We start from the raw sequence: 19668 nt of genomic DNA, 5'->3' as shown, positions 1-19668 counted from the left end.
GGCCAGCACTAGGTCCAACAAGGCATCTCCCCTGGTGGGGCTGTGCACCTCCTGGGTTAGATGGAGGTCCTGCACTCTGTCTAAGAACCTACGTGAGCGGTCAGACCTGGCTGACTGCTCTTCCCAGGAGATGTCTGGGAAGCTCAGGTCCCCCATGATTACCACATCCTTAGACTTCACTACCTCTGTGAGCTGACCCAAGAATTTCTGGTCATGCTCTTCCCCCTGGTTGCGAGGTCTGTAGTAGACCCCCACTGTTAAGTCTCTTTCCCCTCAACTGCCTTGTACTCTAACCCAAAGCACTTCAGAGTGCCCTTCCTCTGACTTCCTGCTGATTGACAAAGATGTGTATTCCTCCTTAATATAGAGTGCCACGCCCCCACCTCTCCTTCCTATCCTGTCCCTCCTGTACAGCCTATAGCCCTGGACATTCACCACGCAGTCATGTGTTGCCAGCCAGCCAGTAAATACAGATTTGGTGTTGGCTGTAGACATCCTTTTATTTCACAGCAGCTGCTGTTTAAAGCAGGGTCTAGTTTCATGACATGAACTGATTGTTCCCTTACTGGACATGCATACTCTGCAGTGGAATAACACAAGGCAGTAGCAGTGGTTCATAATGTAGCCCACTTTGAAGTGACCAGCTTCCAAAGTAAGTTGTGAGCATTGACTTTCCCTTTTGTCTTCTCTACTTGTGCTTTGAAGGCAAGTGTTCATTCCAGTGTAATCCCCAAGTACACAGAGCTTGATTAGTCAGTGGGATTGCATTCTGAGTGATGTTTAATTTCTGCTTGGCTTCTCTATGGAGTAGGTGAAAAGCTGTAACCTGCACCTTGGTTGGGTTGTTGCAAAGTTGGTTCTTATTGTAATAATCTAAGAGGCTGCTCAGTGCACGTCAGTCCATTCTCGACAGTAGCAAGCTTCTCTTGTGTTGTGATGCATAGATCAGCAGCATATATGAAGCTTCTCATATTGCTGTGTATGGGTTGGTCATTGGTATATATGTTAAGGAAGATCAGTGCTGGTACTCTGCCTTGTGGTAGGTCATCTTGTTGTCATCTCCAGCAGCTCGGTTTCTTGCACAGTTCCATGTAAAAACATCTATTCTCCAAAAGATGTCGGATGAGCTACAATAGGTGGTCGTTAGGTGTCGTATTGTAGACTTTAGCAAGCAGGTTTTGGTGGCTCACTGATAGTTGGCAGCGTGTGGTTTTTTGAGATTGGGGGGAGTTATTAATTTTTGTTATTTTTCTTTTGTTTCTTGGGTGGTTTTGTTTTGTTTCAACGGAAGAAAATCAGGTTGGTAAGTGAATTTTAGTGTGGTGTGCGTATTTCAGGATTTTCAAAGACTGCTAGTAAGTAACTGAAGTTTTATTCGCTGAAAGATTTTCCAATAGTAAACGAAAACCATGTTCCTAAAAAGGTCAAAATAATTATCGGTTTCTTGGTATAACTGATGTTGCTCTTCAATACTGTCTATACTTCTTTAATATTAAAAAAACTATTAGCATCTTTTTCCTTAAAATATATGTGTACGTTCATCCTAATTTAAAAGAGATCCTACAGTCTAAATTCATATTCATACTGTCATATTGTAATCTCATTTAGAATCATGTTCCCCCAAAAAGATAGTTTTTGTGCAACACTTATATTCCTGTAGCATCTTGATTGCTTTAGTCTCAGTCTTGCCATCTTAATTGAACAATTTAAATAATGAAGCCAACTGGCATAAAATTAAAAGTTTATTTAGAACTAACGTTCAAACGTGCATTATACAAAGCATTTATTTTTAAACAGAAGAGCAGTGAAGTGAATATTACATGTGTTGTGCATTTTTTGTGAAGTTTTGGGTTTATTATGATGTAGCACGTCTTGTACTGCTGACTTTTTCACGGTGTGTCGATAGGAATTAAATAATAACCCAGCCTTGCTGGCAATTTGTTGCTGCTGTGAAATCAAATTTATATTCACTTTACATGCTAATTTATGGTTTAGTCATCAAAGTGACCATTGAAGTATAAGGTTCATAAATAACTATTTGAATCAGCCTAGTGGGAAATGTGAAATAGTGACGGATTACTGTCATTTTGCTCATGTCAGTCACAGTAGGATTTGCCTGAATGTTATAAAAGTAGCTTTATAAAGCTAAAAAGCATGCAGGAACATTAATCTCTACCCCAGTCCTCCTCCACTTTCCTAGTTATTGGTTTTGCTTTGAAAATAGGATGGCTGAGGAAGGAGAACACTTGAGATTCTTTCCACAATGCATAGAACTTTTCCTCTTATTTGGTGTACTAGCGGCAGGAGTGATCCCATCTGTTTACTGATGGGACAGTGCATTACATGCTGTGAACAAAGTGCTGTTGTCATAAAATATTAATTAAAAATTGTGAAAAGTAGTATTTGATGAAGCCATCATGCAATGTGAATTTGAGACTGTCCATTCTAATGATACTACAAATGTTATCTAGTATCTGCCATTTCCTTACTAGTTTTTTGTCAATGCTAAAATAACTTTTCTGAGGAACTGTTGCTACTCTTTGCATGTGAGGGAGATTGGAAAGACTGCCATGGAGAACAACTGCTTTTGCGTAAATTTAAGGTAGTGATTCGGGGTGCCACAGCACTGCCTGAGAATCGCTGGTCAGCACCCTGACATGCCATGTGATGTTAGCACTATTAGGTGTGCAAACATGATTCTCAAACAAAACCAAGAGATTACAAATAAGAAACCAGAGTGTTAAAAACATTCTGACCTATTGTGGTCTTTCTGAACTCTTTGCAATAAAATAACTTCTCTATGTTTTTCTGTAGTCAAAAAACAAGTGAAAATTAAGAGCTGGCATTTTCTGAGGGGTGCTTTTCAGCCTGACATATGGTGTTTCTTAAATCTACAAAGGTGGAGAACCACTGATTTTAGGGTTTATTAGAAGCCACTTCAAAGACTTACTAATGAATGTGTGTTCAAGTCCTAATTCATTTGCTTTTGTGGTGTTCTACCACTATATTTTTGAAGCGTCAGAGCCTTTGAATGTCACTGTACCAACAAGAAAAGCTGTATTCAATCAAGAATGTTTTGTCTATATGCCTGTTTTAATCTGCAGGACCATTTATTATTATTTGTCTTTTCATAAGACGGAAACTGGAAAGCATTAGTCTTCTAGCTGTCTATTTAAGAAGGAATTGCTCTGGATTTCCCAGCAGAACAGGAGGCTCCTGTGTCAGTTAAACTGCTGTTATTATCACTGAAGCAGTCTTCAGGGGAAAAAAAGTTTTGATGCTTCATGGCTTTTGTTTGTCCTTTTAAGTAATCCAAACTGATAAGAGTCCTAGTTTATGCAGATCTGCTGCAGGATGACAGAAGACATGGAGATTTTTTGACAGTGAGGATATGAGGGTTTCCCTGCTTAGTGTTAATTTGTGTTCCAGTTACAAATGCCTTCCCCTTTAATAGAATATAAATTGATCAAACTCAGTCTTGACGTTCCTTTCTTACATGTGTATAAAGGGACTTTAAGAAGAATAGGTTTGTAAAATGAGACAACTGCATTTAATGGACTAAATTTTATAATACTAAATATAGACTACTTCTAACATTTTTCATATTTACTGTATAATCCTTGTAATACTTGGGCAGTCTTATGTTGTTGAGACAAAAACTATAAAGTATACTGATATAGGAATGGCCAAAGTTAGTGTCAGGCACAGTATTAGAACTCGGGAGTTCCTATCTCATGGTCCTGTGTCTGACCCACACTTACCTTAACTGCAAAATACACTGTATTTACCTGAATACAAGACAGAGTTTCCTACTCCAATTGGCATGGGGGAAAAAGCCCCTCATCATGTACAAGGAAACGTCACTAAATACATTGTCTTATCTTTAAACTACTATCAAAAGTTTTTGCTGAGCAATGGAAACTATCTGTAAAGTTGATTAAACCCAACCAATGATGAGCATAAATATAAAATACATGGCCCACACTGGGCAAACATGCTGGTGGGAACCTACCGCAAGGATAGGTTAGTGCAACCTGTCTGAATAAGACCACAAGGTGGTGTCCATTAAATGTGTTCACTGTCAACTCTTTTTCAAGTCACGGTGAGCCACTGCATTGCATGCACTTTTACTTCCTGTTTATTCCCACAGCTGAGCTATGCCTTTCTTTCCCATTTCCAGTAATTCCTGTTTCTTCCCCTGCCTTGAATGTCTGGCAAGCATCACCAAATAAGGCCCCAAACAGTTCACTCAGAATCCCTCTATTGCCCCTGCTCTCAGCCTGGTGCATATGATTAGTGTGGCCCTGCGTCCATGAGGTAAAGCCAGACCATGATCCCCTGTGCCTCATCTGCACATAAATTTTGGGAGTATCCCAGGACTTATGACAAGAACAGCCAGTTCCAGTCACGAGTGGAGGCTAATTAGCACATGGACCCCTTCCGGGGAGTATCTCGAGTATACATATACTTATTGAGCAGTGCTGAGCTCTGGGGTCACCATGGCTTGAAACGTTCACTCTTCTGAGGCCAGCCCAGTGAACTGTATGGTAAATCACAAGCCTTTGGCTTTGGACTAATAATGTACATAGTTTGTACCATATATAAGTAGGTACAAACATGCTGCTTAAAAGTGTGTTTAGGGAGTACCTATGCTAAAACATGAGGTGGCTTAAAAAAGAAAAGGTAAGTCACATCAATTCTGGCTGAACTTAAATGTATGGGTACTATGCAAATTCCTACTGCCACGTTTAATTTCAAGGTCACTGTTTTCAAATTTGCTTCTCACTTCTATGTCCTTAAGGCGCGCAGGGTCTGAAAGTAAGGCGAGAGAGAAGGGGCTGCTAGAGAAAAAGTTGGGACAAAGCAGAGAGGAAAAGGGCTACCTGGCCCCTCAAATTTATTTTCTCTGCTGTAGCAGTGGGAGTGGGGACAAATTCAAGGCAAACCTTCAATAATTAGACTCTATACCTGGAAAATTATAACATTTATAAGTTTTCTATATATAGAATCTAATTACTGGGTGGTCATCTTATAATCAGGGTCATCTATTTAAGTAAGTACAGTAACTATTACGCTCTTATTTTTAGTACTGCATTATATTGTTCTGAGCTGATGAGAGTATTTCATACTATAGTATCTGGACATGCTATAGAGGTAAGAAAAATTTAGAATCTGGTTTTGAGGTCAGGTTTTATCAGTGGGGCATAGCCAAATTATTGTACCTTCTTGATGAATTCATTAGCAGTATGTTACCTTAACAGAATTATAGATGCAAGCAACAATTGGATGGAACTAGGAAGGGTACTAGAAGTACTTTTTTATGTGGTGTGTACTTAATTTCTGGAATTCATTGCCACAGGAGGCGGTAGAGGCAGGTAGCACGGCCAGATTCAAAAAGAGACTGGATAAATTCATGGATGATAAACCTATGGTTGGAGATGTTTTCTCTGACATCTCTAACTCAATAAGTGGTGCGCGCCAGAGAGGGTATTAAACAGGGATTAGATCACTTCAGAAATATCCAGTTCAATGCTCTCCCTGTATAACATCTACTTCTGCCATTGTTTGAGACAGGATGCTGGGTTAGATGGCCCATTCGTCCGACCTAATGTGGCACTTATGTTCTTATGAATGTAGGATGACCTGCATTATTGTTGTTGGGAACTAGTTATAATTTATATCCAACCTATAAATTGGGTTGTACTTCAGCAAGGCCTTTGACACCGTCTCCCACCCCATCCTCATTAAAAAATTGGGCGACTGTGGCATTGATGCCTACACAGTCAGATGGATTGCAGATTGGCTGAAGGGTCATACTCAGAGGGTGGTGGTGGACGGGTCATATTTGACCTGGGGAGAAGTGGGCAGCGGAGTCCCCCAGGGCTCGGTCCTTGGGCCCGCGCTGCTCAATTTCTTTATCAGCTTCACTGATAGGACGGCTAGCATCTGGAACCAACTTCCAAGGGAAGTGGTGCTGGCTCCTACCCTGGGGGTCTTTAAGAGGAGGCTTGATGCCTACCTAGCTGGGATCATTTGAGCCCAGTTTTTTCTCCTGCCCAGGCAGGTGCTCAGACTTGAACATCTACAAGGTCCCTTCCGACCCTACTTCTATGATTCTATGATAAAGTGAACCATGGGATATTTAGAATCTTTTTCTCCTTTCCCAAATAGTGCATCAACTGAGGCCTGTGATTTTAACAGCAAACTTCCAGTACTTTGTGTTTTTATATTCAGAATTGTATTTTTAATATCCAGAGGTACTTACACAACATTGCATTTCCCTGAATCCAAGAAACCCCCCCCAAAAAAATTAGATTCTATACATAGAAAACTATACATTTGTTAGAATTTTCCATATATAGAATCTGATTCTTAAAGGGTTACCTGAAATCCTCTGCCCTTCCCCTGGGAGAAAACAGAAGCAGCAGTGGGACAAATGGTGGGGAAGAAGGCAGCCAGCCAGACCCCTGCTCATTTCCCCTTCCCTCTCTCTTCTTCCCCCACCCCCACTTGCCTCTCCTGGTATATGCTGCCTGCTCCACCATGATGCCACTTATCTTGTGTGGTAGCTCCACCTCTTGCCCCACAGTGAGAGGGGAGACACGGTGAGAGGCAGCTGCTTGCTGCAGAAACCGAGGCCCTTGGGGCCCTGGTAGGCATGATGATCAGCAGCAGGAGGGCGAGCAAGGTCTGTTACAACTCCAGTTGTTCTCCAGTCACTCGTTTGTTGCCACAGTGGCAGCCCCAGCTCCTGAGATGCCAGTCCTGCTGCTGTTAGCACCACCACTATTATGTTCCTCATGGCCCATGCCTCATGCCAGGCCTGGATCTATTGCCACCGTGTGCTCTGTGCTGAAGTTGCCATGCAGGCACAAAACACATGTCAGCAACAATAGCTTCAGCTGTAGCATGGAGCATATAGCATGTAGTGAGAGTTCAAGTTACCACCTTTATTAGAACCACCGTGTGCCCTAGCCTGCAAGGAGCCCTGTGGTCTGGATATAGCTCATGGCAGGAGGGGAATTTGACACCTCTGCCTCTAATGTAATCTCTCTAGGGCAGAGATTTTGACTACTTTTGTAGTTTAATACAAGGGCTAGTAGTTACTTGTATTTAATAATACCAAAGTTGACCAGTCTGTGCAGTCAGTTAGCCTTAGGTTGATGGGGCTTTATTTTGGCAGTGTTTTCCTATAAAGATCTATGAGACAATCCAAACTTGATTATCATTCTTATTGTGTTGCAGTATTATATTTTATATAGTAATTCAAGTGCCGTTTAAATCCTCATTAATTAGAAGAGTGATTGTTCTTAAAGCTTAAACGGATGAGATATATGCTCCATTTCAAGAGGTGGGGAGTGAAAGGAGATTGATTGTGTTTTATTTGTTGTAATGTGATGAAAGCTGAAGTTTGGGGAAGAAAGTTACCAGTTTTCTGTATGTATAAGTTTGATTTGAAAAACTAACAAAGAAAGACTATTTTCTGTGTTGCAGAGTACAGGAAAATGTTCAGTTAGTACTTACGCAGTCTCCTTGGTGTTACTGCATTGCTGCTGTCTTCAGCTCTGCGTTTGGAGGGGCATGCTCTTTCTTTGGTCATTAAAAGCAATAGCTGCAGTGCCCTTTATCTTGGTGACAGGCATTATGCCTGTACTTTTCTTTCAAAAGCAAGTAAAAAACCCTGAGAATAAAGAAGTTCAAATTAATCTGGGTACGTTTTAAATTCTGTGTTGCTTGTCTCCTTTTCAAGTTATCTTTCAGTATAGTAGAAATGTATTTAGATGTACACAGTATATGTACATCATTTATTTGGCGAGTTCACTTGGGAAATACACATGATCATTATGCGAAAGGCAAGAATTTCTTAGTGACATTTTTTTATCAGACCAGCTATGTAGTTGGGATAAAGTTAGACCTGGCCAACTAATATTATGTACATACCTGTATACATCTGTTCACAGTAAATGTGACTTTGTACAAGCACATGTCAAAGGTGTACGCTGGTAGAAACAAGGCCCCTTCTTTGTGTGTTAGGATGATCCTTATAATAGATGCTACATCCATAGTAGGAGCTTCTAAATTCTATCCTGCAAAACGAGATGAATTTAATATGCACACTTTGTATTTTCAAAGCACAGATTGGATCAGCTTGTTCTGACCATTTTAACTGTTTTGCCAGGTTTAATGAACACCATGAGACCTAACCAGTTAGCCTCTTATGTTGATACTACAGGACCTTGTTTGTACTTGTGTTACTTTAATGTTGACCTAGGGCTTAGCTTGTCTATTTAAACAATCTTAATTTTAATTGAAAGTATCTTTTGTGTCCTAGCGGTCTAATTTCAGGGTGTATTTGTCAGTAGTGAATACTTATTGATGGTCATTACTCTCTAACTGCTTGTGCCAGTATACCTCTGGGAGGTTAATCAATCTTGTGCTTTTTAATTGACACCAATAATGTGTTTACATTTATCAGTATTTCTTAATTGTCAGTTTCTAACATGGAACTTCAATAATAAATCATGCTAGTAGTTAACTTTGGACATTAGAATTTTAAGAGCCTCCTTATGCAATTTGACATGCTGTGGATTGCTTTTGAATGATTTGAATGGGTGCTTGTTGGGCTGGGGGTCGGGGGGGTACAAAAATTGGAATGTAAAGTTATGGACTGTAGAATAACACTAAAGCACCAATCCACTGAATTGACAGTGATGGTTTTTGCTAGATAAGTATCAAACTGTTATGAAGAAGGAAGCTAGGTTTTTTAGGATTGGTCTACCTATAACTACTTAATAAAAGGTGTATTATGATAGCACTTAAAGGCCTTATTGCAGCGGTTCCCAATCTGTGATACAGTTACCACCAATGGTACGCAGACAACGTGTCAGTGGTACACGTTAACAGATTTATTATAATTACTTTATATGCCAAAAATTTGCTGGTGGTCCTTCAGGTTGTATTGTTTTAAACTGGTGGTGCGCAAACTGTCAGAGTTTGGGAACCGTTGCCGTATTGTATTACATATTGTATATATGCATATTTGGGGACACTTGTTGCCTTGAAAAGTTTACACACTAAATAGACAAGACAAAGTTTGGGTGAAAGGCAGTAGTAGTAGTATTCTTATTTTTAAATAGGAACTTGGCCCTGAAAGATTCAGACCTTGATTCAGTCAAGTTTAAGATTTATCCTCCATCTTTTCCCTTTCCTGCATCCTAGCTATTTTGATACAGCATGAAAATCGGCCCATGCAAATGAGAAAGTGCTGAGGAAACTGTTTGCTTCAATCCTAGTGTGTTTTTATGGACTGTTTTGAGGGCAACTTGAGAACTACAAACCTGTCTAATTATAATAGTAAAAAAGAGGTGAAGGGGGGTGTAGCTATTATCTTGTGAAGCGTTGCTAGTGTAACTCAGTACTGTGGTGAAGGGAGAAAAGAAGCACTAGTGAAGTCGCTGTTTATTTTCAATTCAGTGTTTAATTTATTTATTTAGATCTCACAGTTTTGAACTGCAGAACTTTTAATGTAAACATACCAAAAGTATTTGAGATCCAAGATCAATTGTATGTTAGTATTAGATTTAAGACTACAAACTTTTGAAGAATAATTATTTTATAGCATACCAACTGTGTCCTGAGTTCACCGTGTCTCAGAAGGAAATATCTTCTAGTTTGTCTTTTATTAATTATTTACATAGCACTGTATAATTAAATGTTGTTATACTTGAAATGGAAGTAAAACATTTCTTAAAGATCAGACAGACTAAAGACTGGGAAAGACACATGCTTATGTGTAGCAGGTTTGAGGTATTGCTAGCTCCATCAGTCTTTTTGCCTTCACTCAATTCTTTTATTTCCTGGGCACACTTGCCTCTCAGGAACACCAGAACCTAAATCAATCCTCAGTCACACCACTCAACATAATCCATACAAGGTACACTTACAGTCCTGAGTCTCCTCTAGCCCTGAGAAGGTGCCTCCAGCTCACTGCTGTTCCTCTGCAGTGCAGTCTTCCTTTTCTACCTGGCTCTGACTTCAGTTCTGTTGTGGTGCAGCTGCCTTCAACCTCCCAGCTTTGGGTCTCTTCCCAAACCCCAAGAAATAGCCTGGCTTGGTTCTGCCACAGCCAGCTTGACTTCTGTCTCCTTCCTGTCTGTCCCTGGGAGTCTGTCCTAGCTTCCTCTCTAGAAGCCTTTTGGCTTCCTGTGGGCCAGCTAATTATCCTCTGCAGGTGGCCCAGACCTCCTTGGCAGCCTGCAGTCAGTGCCTACCTGCAGGAATTTGCCAGCCTGCAGAGTGTTACAGCCTGAGGTGTACAGTCTGCTGCAATCCTCTGCCAGCCAAACTACTATATATTCTCCTCCTCCCCTCCCCAAGAGGGGGGAATCCTCTAATTCTGTATCCTTCCCATGTCTCTGGATAGGCCTCATCTTATCTTTCTTTCAGTCACTACATAGGACCTTTCTGTTCCAACCATACCCTAGTCATCTTAAGGAATTAATATGCCTTGTGGATGTTTACCCTTCATGCTTTCACTAGTCTTTCTAATTCTGGGCTCCTGGGCCCTGGTGTTGCTTCCTTTGGCATCAACCTGAGCTTTGACAGCTGCTGAGGTATAGCTGTCCCTATGCTTCTCTTAGCTGAGGGCAAAGCTGCACTCAACCTGAATCTGACTCTGGGCCCCATGGCTGGTTTTGTCCTATTTGGCTTCAGCCCAAGTTACAGCTGCTGCTTGGCTACTGCTATCCCTATGTGTTATTGCCTGATACGTTCTGTACTGAGTAGCCCCTTGGTCTAATTTGACCTGTGAAGGTCTGCCACATCCTATATCTCCATCAACATTGCCACTGCAAGTGTGACATTCTCTGGGGGAACAAATGTTCCCATACCACGGCTTCTCCTGGCCCCATTTTGCCAGACAGCTGTGAATGTCACCACTCCTGTCATCTGGAATACTTATTGGAGCTTCCTCCAGCTGACTTTGAAGTTTAGGCTCCTTATAAATATGGTGTCTCCCCAGTTGCCTGCCTTCCAGCCTGGTTTCCTCTTGGGCTGGACACCCAGACCTTTTCTCACAGCTGCTACAGGTATTTCCGCCATCTTCTTCACTGATTCATGGTTGCTGGAGAGACTGTCATCCACTTTCTCCGATACTAGCTCCTGCTCAGATCTACCAGCTCCCACAGCAACTCTCAGGCCTTCATCTTTGCTCCTTGGCTTCCCCATCTCTGGGACTCTTCCTCTCTTCCCCAGGATCTCTTCCCCATGTCCATACTTCACACCTCCCTTCTAGGATCTCCGCAGCCTCCCACCTTCGGTGCGTTTTTTCTTTGGACTTCCTGTCTCCAGATTCTCTCCCAGATTGTGGCTCTCTACTCACTGTACCAGCTTCTGCCTCTCCTCCTGAGGGCCCTCATACTGACCTGCTCCTGTCTCAGCTTCTCAAGCTCCTGCATGTGCTTGCCTCCAGTTCCCCCAGCTTGAGGTCTAGGTATTCTAATAAAAATGGTTTCAGTATGTTTTTGCTCTCTCAGCTCTACTCTGATTTTTCCATCAACACTTTCTTTGAGAGATGCATGTTCTCCTTACTAGCTTTGGAGAGCTGGATCTTGGTTTCCTGCTCAGTTATTCCTATTCAGTTCCCTTTGCAGACTTTGGGGTTCCAAATGGTTTCTTCCAGATCCAGACGATGCTCCTGCAGCCAGGTGTTTTCCTCTGCCGCCTGTTCTCTGAGAGCTTCTGCTGACTTTTTACAGCTGGTTCACTATTTCTCGGAGCTGGGCCTTCAGGAACTTGGCTGACCTGGTGTGACCTAACTTGAACCTCATTCTGTTAGCACATCTCAGTGAGCTCCTGATTTCTGGCCTTCAGGTCTTGAATCCTCTGTCTTGGATGCAGAGAGAGAAAGCTGAGGTTTGACTGGTGTCTAGCTTTCACCGCAAGCTGCAGCTGGGAAATCAGGGCTGTCAGCTCTAACTTTCTTCTGCTGGCATTCTTACAGCATTTGCATAGTCTCATCCCTCTCTTGCAGAGCCCCGAGGTGTTCTTTGTTCTTCACTCAGGGTGGCCAGCTGTCTCCCTAGGGCTTCTCCACTGTTTGAGAGGCAGTCATGGTCACTTCCTCCCAGTGTGCCCAAAGTCTTTCTTCCCACTCGCACCCCTTTTGGGAGGTAAGTGAGTATCCATTAGATCTCCTTTATTTCCAACAGCCAATAACCATCTTAACTTTTTGCTCCTACTTTCTTTGCTCCCTACTATTGACTGTCACCTCAGGGCAGCTACTTTGCCCTCAGCTAGCTTGCAGCAACAGTACTCCACTTTCAGCTCCCACTATAAGCACACTGCCTCTTCTGCTACCTCATTGAAAGACAACAGAGGACCTTGGGATCTACACAACTCGCTGCTGCCCCCTTCATACCCTACACCTCCCAACGTAGGGCAGAGAGAATCTCCTGTCCCTTTAACAGAGGTGGTGCTTCCATACTGGAGTCACTCTTAACCAGCACAGGCTGCCAGGTTCTTCCCACTCCTGCAGGGCCTGTCTGATTGCCCGCAGGCCTGTTAAGTGATTACAATCCATTTCATTTTCCAGTTATCATACCCCATTCCCACAATCGCAGTGTTCACTTTAACTGCACTTTTTACTACTACAGTCCACTTGAATGATACAAGGTCCGTGTTATTGCCTGCTGAGTCTTTCAGCTGCTCAGGGCCCTTTAATTGCCCACTTTCTCCACCAGCTGTAGTAGGTTTGGGATATTGCTAGCTCCATCAGTCTGTGTTTTCACCTCAGTTCTTTATTTCCTGGACAGGGGCTCAGGAGTAGGAGAGCAATAGTCATGAGACAAAAGATGATGCGCCTTTGTATAAAGATGTATTATTTGAAGGAGGAGAGAAATTGGGTACAGAGTAGATGAGGACAGATTGTTCTAAGTTTAGGGATCGTAAACATCAGTGCAAAAGTGAACAGGAAAAGTTTATGAAGAGAGGAGTAGAGGAAGAAATATATAACAGTTTCTGGAGCAGATAGCTTTATCTGGACATTTATGCCAGACTACCACTTTGCAAATGGTGCCAATTTAAAGGAACAGAAGCAGCTAGACATAGTAAAAGACTCTCCTTTAACTGTGGGAAAGTGGAGTAGAGTGGCAAATAGGAGAGAAAAGAGTCAAAGGTCTCAGTCTTAGGAAAGAGAAGGATTAATAAAACAATAAGATCATGCCTTGGAAGTCAATGGCAAAGCTCACCTTGACTTCAGTGACACAGGGTCATGCCCTCCAGACTTTAAGGGTCTTTGACTCAGTAACTACTGCAACATTAATTCCTTAAAAACCTCATGTGTTTTGCCACGGTTCTCGGACTTGAAAAAAAATGGATGTAGATTGAGGAAATTGAACAAAAAAGTGGCTGCCAGAATGGTGAGCTGCATATTATTGTGTAGAACTGACACTCCATCCATTGTGGTTGATCCAGCATCAAACGTGGGCATCCAGTTTCTGCATGCTGTGTCCTTTCTACCGCTCTACAGAATGTATACATGACCATTGAAACCTTCCTAAAGGTAGAGCAACAAAGGTTTCTGTTAATATCTGACAAGATTAAAAATCATGTCATCCAAACTTTGCTAGGTTGTTAGCTAGATTAAAGGATATACGACTAAAACATTTTTAAAAAAATCTTTTGATATTCAGTCAACTATTTGGGCAGCCCTTTTTCTGGCTCTGCTTTTTACATGAATGTTCAAAGCAGTGAATAAAAAAAACCTGAGGGTTTTTCAAAAGAGAGGGCATTGGTCAGATGCAGCCCTCTTAGGAAGTAAATTACAATCATTAGAGTCAAACCTCATTAAAATCTGAATGTTTTATCAGTCTTTAGTGAGTATGAAGTGATTCTGAAAGCAAAACATCTAACACTTACTGCAGTGATTCTCAACCTTGGGGGTTACACTCAAGGCGCTTCTTGTTAAGACATAAAGTCAGTCCTCAGAAAATGTCAGCTCTTAGCTCTTGCTCTTTTACTTGGGGGGGAAAATAATAGAGCAGTACTTTTGTTGCAAAAAGTTCAGAAGGACCACACTATAGATTTCTATTTGAAATATCTGGATTTGTCTTGTAAATCATGTGCATATGCTTCATACCTAACCATGCTAATATTGAATGGCATCCCGGAGCACTCTTAAAAAGATCTCAAGTCTCCCCAGGGTACCATGGCACCTGGGCTGAGAATCATTGATTTACTATATCAAGGCAGATTTATATAGATACAGTGTATGCACAGGAGTAGATTAAGGTACATTTGTTTGGACATGTAAGTTCTAGATTCACAGGCAGACTACTTAGTTAGAATGTATGGACTCCACATCCACTGCAGTGCTGAAATTTTGTCAGCTTGCCTTAAAACCTGTTAAATCATTTGACACTGACTTGGGTTATGATAAGTTTGGCTGCCATGACAAAGACAAACTCTTGTTTAAATTGCGTTTTGGAGCCAGTATTTCATGTTCTGGCCATCAAAAGTCGGGTTTGAAATTTAAGTTACTCTGAACTTGTGTGTTAAACCAATTCAGCACACCTGCATCTCAGTACATTTTTGGAAAGGCCTAAATACTAGCAATGTTGTTTGTTCTTCATGTGTCATGCATGAGTCAGGTAAAGAAATCCTATGTTCTCATCTTTATTTCTCCCAAATAATCCTAGGCTAAGAGGCTACTGAGAAATAGGGATCTAAAACTAAGGGCACTTTTACATGAGCTCCATGGGTAGGGGGTGGCGCTTTAATTAGAGTGGCTTGAAGAGCCATTCTAATCAAGGCACTCCAGCATCTCATGTATCAGTGTCCCTGTGCTTCAAAATGGGAGCAGGGGCACTTGAACTAAAATTCATTTGACAAGCTTTAGTGTAAGCGCCCTGCCACCATTTTGAAGCACTGGGGATATTGATACACAAGATGTGGGAGGCAGCTGGAGTGCAGTAATTACCACACTCCAGCAGACTCAGTTAATCCAGTCTGCCCCCATGTGCTGTACTTGGAGCAGCCTCAGCAGTTGTGTATAGGCACCCTAAAATTTCTGCATATATCTTCACAAGCCAAGACATGGGCCTTGGTTTCTCTTTCTACAGCGTACAATTCTTCAGTATGCAGTAGTGGTGGACTAGGCAAATTTTGCAGAAAGACCTAAGCCGCTTGGGCTCTTAGCCAAAGATACACTGAAAGTTAATGGGACTTAAGTGCCTACATCGCTTATGCAGTCTTGAAAATGTTGCCCTTCCTCACTGTAACACAAGGCTCCCCTTACGCTTGTTTCATTGCACTACCATTTTTCACATCAGTCATGCATACATATCTGAAGTGGTACAGCACAATGTAAAAATCAAATTCTTGCTTCCAGCCACCATTTGAGGCCCATTAATAAAAGCATGGTTCATCTTACTAGTGCTGTTTTAATCTTGAGCAAGTAGTTTGTTTTCCAGTATACCTCCAGGGCTGGGGATAGTTTCTCTAAAGAATAATATGTGAGCTATCCAATGCAGTTAATAGCCATGCTCCCATCATGCAGCTGGCAGCAATGGGCATTATTATTTATTTGAAATGCAATCCTGGCTATGGGTCAGGCCTTTGTAATGATGTGATGTGGATATAAAGGACAGAAACAAGTCTTTGCTTTTAGGCACCTCTGGAAACTCAAACCCTCAGACTTCCTCAAAAATTGGGAATAGTTATACTGATTATTATGCTGGTTTACACAACTGAGGGTTTGATCTGACTAAGTCTTTGCCAAGCATTTGGCTGTATTTATTGAAGTCAATTTAGGTCTGACACAAGTGTCCTGGATGATTAAGCTGTGAATATGTGTAATAGATAGTTCATTTATAGCCAGCTGATCTTTTTGTCATAACTTTGGCTAAATAGCAGTGGTGAATTCAGCCACCTTCATGTTTAAATTTCTTAATTTTACAGCATTTTCACATTGCTTTATTTCTTAAGATTTAAAGTAAAGGGATTCTTTATTTTACTTCCTGGCTTATACCTTAAAACTTTGTTGCCTCTTGTATCAAAGTGCTGTGAAGCTTAGGGAGAGAGGAGAGTTCTAACCTTTTTTTTTTTTTTTTTTATAAAAGAAAACAAAGCTAGGGAAGGGTGGATGGACCATAGGAGCAGAGAGATCCAAGGTTTCCCACAGTATAGTAATGGATATGACCTTTAATATTGAGGCCTTTGGATCACATTTAAGTTGGCATTAAAATTTTCTAATAAATTCCCTGCTGAATCTCATGGTTTTTTCCCCTCAAAGTTAATTCAATAAGGTCACAATAAAGCTGTGCTATTGTAATTGCTCTCAGCAGGCTGGTAATATTATTGCACAGAAGTGCCTGCTACTGTGCTTTTATTTCTCTCTTCAGCCGCGCTCCTTCCTATATACCTTCCTTCCCCTCGCCTCTCAAATCCACACTAAATAGGAAATGAAGCTGTTTTAAATGTCTTTTGCCTCTCTTTTAAAAATACTTTTACAATAATGCTTTCCTGAATGCTTTCAGCAAAGGGAATAAAAGCATGGTAAGTTTATTGGGAAGTACTTGGAGGCTTGTATTTCCTTTCTTCAACTGTAGTCAAACCTTTTGAGCCTTTATCTAGCCCTTTAAGTTCTTGAGGATATTTATAAACATAAGAGGTTTGGTTTCACTTAAGTTGATTTAACATTCCTAGGATTCCAAACTGACAAAAACTTCAAGAGTTTCTTTAAGTGTGTAGGAAGAGTCATGGAACTCTGAAAATGATGGCCTACAAACATGCTCAAGTGTATTGAGACATGACTTAGAAGAGTAGAGTGCCAGTTATTGCCAACAGTTCATTTACAACCTCATTTCTAGGAACACATCATTGATCAGGTATGGAACACAACTTTAGGTTTGATTTTTGTGAATCCTACCAGTCGCACTTTTCTTGAGGTTTAGACCACTGTAGTGAGAGAGCGTCTTTACAGGCATAGTGCAATTGTACATGGGGCCCCAGGGGCAGCCATGAAGCCCCCCTGGTGGCTGCATGGCTCCTGCTTGGCTCAAGCATTAAGATTAGCCCTTCCTTAATTACTTTCCTGCCATGCCTTGTTCTTAATAAAGATTAGGGATGAGAGGCTGGCCACAGGCCTAAGAGCAAACTTTGTTTGTGCAAATCTCCAGCTGGTCCTTTGTGGGCCCCGCTAGTTTCACCTCAGCTAAATTTGTCCTCTTGGCCTGTCTGTGCCCCTCTAGGGGAACTGTAGCCTTAAGGCCAATTACTTGGCTCTCTCCATCCCTACACCATGCCCCAGGTGTTGCCACTTGATGTTCATTCCTCACTCCACATACTCAGCCCCTCTCCAGGCTTTTGGACTTCCAGGCCCCACACTTAGATCCTCTCTCTGGGCTTGTGGACCCTCTAGTCACACACACAGCCTCTCTCTGAGCTCATGGGCCCTTCTCAGCCCCTCTCTCTGGGCTCATGGACCCTCAGGTCCCCCTCTCTGAGCCTGTCTGGGCTCTGGAAACCTTACTGGGCTCTGGGGACCTCCTCTGCCCCTTAGACCTTTCCCAAACATCCTCAGCTTAGATGTTCAGGCAGGAGCCCTGCTGCAAGCCTGCAGCCAGGAGCTCTTTTCTCCATGGCTCTCAGGGCTGGACTGCCTGACCTACTCAGGCCCTGGGCTTATATGGCTGGGAAACTTCTTTTTTTTTCCTGTTATCAGTTGAATAGTAAGTGCTACCAGCTACAGTAGGACATATTTTATAAATGTTTTTAACCAAAGATGAGTTAGCCGATTAAATTTTGCTAATGAGCAGTCACTGTCCAACAGGAGTCTATCTCATATCTGGTTTTGACAATTGGCAAAGATATTACAGAAAAACAAAACACATGGCAAATATTTTGGGAATGTTCAATCATGAGTTCACTGTCCATCCTGTACAAATAGTCAGATTTCCCTTTGAGTTATCCAGAATTTCTAATCCTCTGCATTCTATGTAATTGGAGCCCATTTTAAGCAATCTCGGCAATGGGTCTAATTCTGTTGTTAAAAGAATCAAATTTGGTAGTTTATATTGGTAAAAGAGCACTAGTATGATGCATTGGTAAGAACAGAGAGCCAATCCCTTGTTTCACAGAAGTCCATTGAATTTTTGGCTTTGACTTTAATGGGATGATTATTAATCCTGGGATTGATTTTGAAGTTGAACTGCAAACAAAACTGTGAAAATGCTATCTGCCTTAATGCATCTCTCTGAGTGGAAAAGAATTGATTACGCAAGTGTTGCATACTTAGTATACTTGGGTTTTTTCCTGCCACATTCTTGCCACTAGACCATTCTAGATATTTTCCTTGATTTAAGCACCTATTGTTTTCATCATTGCTTATTCTGCATTTACTCACCATCCATCTGGGAAAATAATAAGTTTTCTCCTTGAGCTATCTAAATTTTTTAATCCTCTGCAGTCTACACACCTCCAGTGGAAAGATGATATGTAGAAGTGGAAAGTGGTTTGGTTTAGTTGGCAGCTTTCCGGATTGATGTTTCCAAGTCATATTTATATTGTTTATGACTAGCAAGGTAGCAATGGAGTAGGGGGAGATTCAAAGCCTTCGGAGGAGATGGGTTTGTTGACACAATTTGTATTAATATGCCAGTCTTGTATTTATCACTTTCAGGAGCGTGTGATTAAATCATGCCGAGGGGCTGTTTTCCCAGATCCCAGTTCAAAAAAAAAAGTACTCTTAATAAAAATAAGTAAATAAATAAGCTAACTATTGGATATGAATATACACTGAAGTTTGTGAACATCTTCAGAACAGCACATCTTGCAAAAACACGTTTGCCACACTTGTTTTTTGAGTTGGGTTTTATAGAGTTATTCCTTCTTTTTTACTTCTCATTATCACTGATTACTTGAGGTGGTATGAAGACCCTCTGGAGAGTACGTAGGGAGAGAAATTATTTTAAGAGGTTTATTTGAATAGTGACTGCATACATTTGGGAATAAATCAGTAGATTCATTAGTAATGAAATTCATATATAAATTTAAAAATGTTCAAGAAAATTAAATAAGTATACCACCTTCTAATAGCATGTTACGTCATCAGCGATTTGGAATACGGGGTGAAAAGCAACCTGTTTAAATTTGCTGATGATACCAAAATTTGGGGTGAAGTGAGCATGCTAGTAGGGAGGGAAAGACTGCAGCAAGACCTGGGTAGTTTGCAGGGGTGGTCTAACAAAAACAGGATGCGTTTCAATACTGACAAGTGCAGGGTGCTGCACTTGGGCAGTAGTAACCAGCAGCACAATTACAAGATGGGAAACTCCCTTCTTGAGAGCACGGAAGCAGACAGGAGGTGATCCTCCCCCTCTGCATGACACTGCTCAGGCCACAGCTGGAGTACTGTCCAGTTCTGTGCACCCCACTTCAGGAGGGATGTGGACAACATGGAGAGGGTCCAGAGAAGGGCCACCCACGTGATCCAGAGACAACAGGGCAGACCCTACAATAAGAGACTGTGGGACCTGAACCTGTTCAGCCTTCACAAGGCTGAGGGGGGACCTGGTGACCATCTGTAAACTCACTAGGGGGGACCAGAAGGGTTTGGGAGAGACCTTGTTTCCCCTAGCGCCCCCTGGCATAACAAGGAATAATGGCCAC

General features: G+C 41.7%; 1 protein-coding gene across 3 annotated transcripts in view; it reads left to right on the top strand.

The window, feature by feature from the left end:
- LYRM4 (LYR motif containing 4) overlaps window positions 1-19668 on the top strand; it is a 123973-nt gene that overhangs the window by 43731 nt on the left and 60574 nt on the right. The window contains exon 3 of one of the 3 annotated variants that reach the window (XM_019542874.1): window positions 5088-5154. The exons of the other annotated variants lie outside the window; for them this stretch is intronic. Coding sequence (XP_019398419.1) covers window positions 5088-5108 — 21 coding nt within the window. The 3' untranslated portion in view covers window positions 5109-5154. The remainder of the gene's footprint in view (window positions 1-5087; window positions 5155-19668) is intronic. 3 annotated transcript variants of the gene reach the window in all.

Source organism: Crocodylus porosus, unplaced genomic scaffold (assembly GCF_001723895.1).
Source record: "Crocodylus porosus isolate Cpor-Errol unplaced genomic scaffold, CroPor_comp1, whole genome shotgun sequence".
NCBI lineage: Eukaryota > Metazoa > Chordata > Crocodylia > Crocodylidae > Crocodylus > Crocodylus porosus.
The sequence above is the reverse complement of the archived record's forward strand: the minus strand, read 5'-3'. Positions and strand labels throughout refer to the sequence as shown.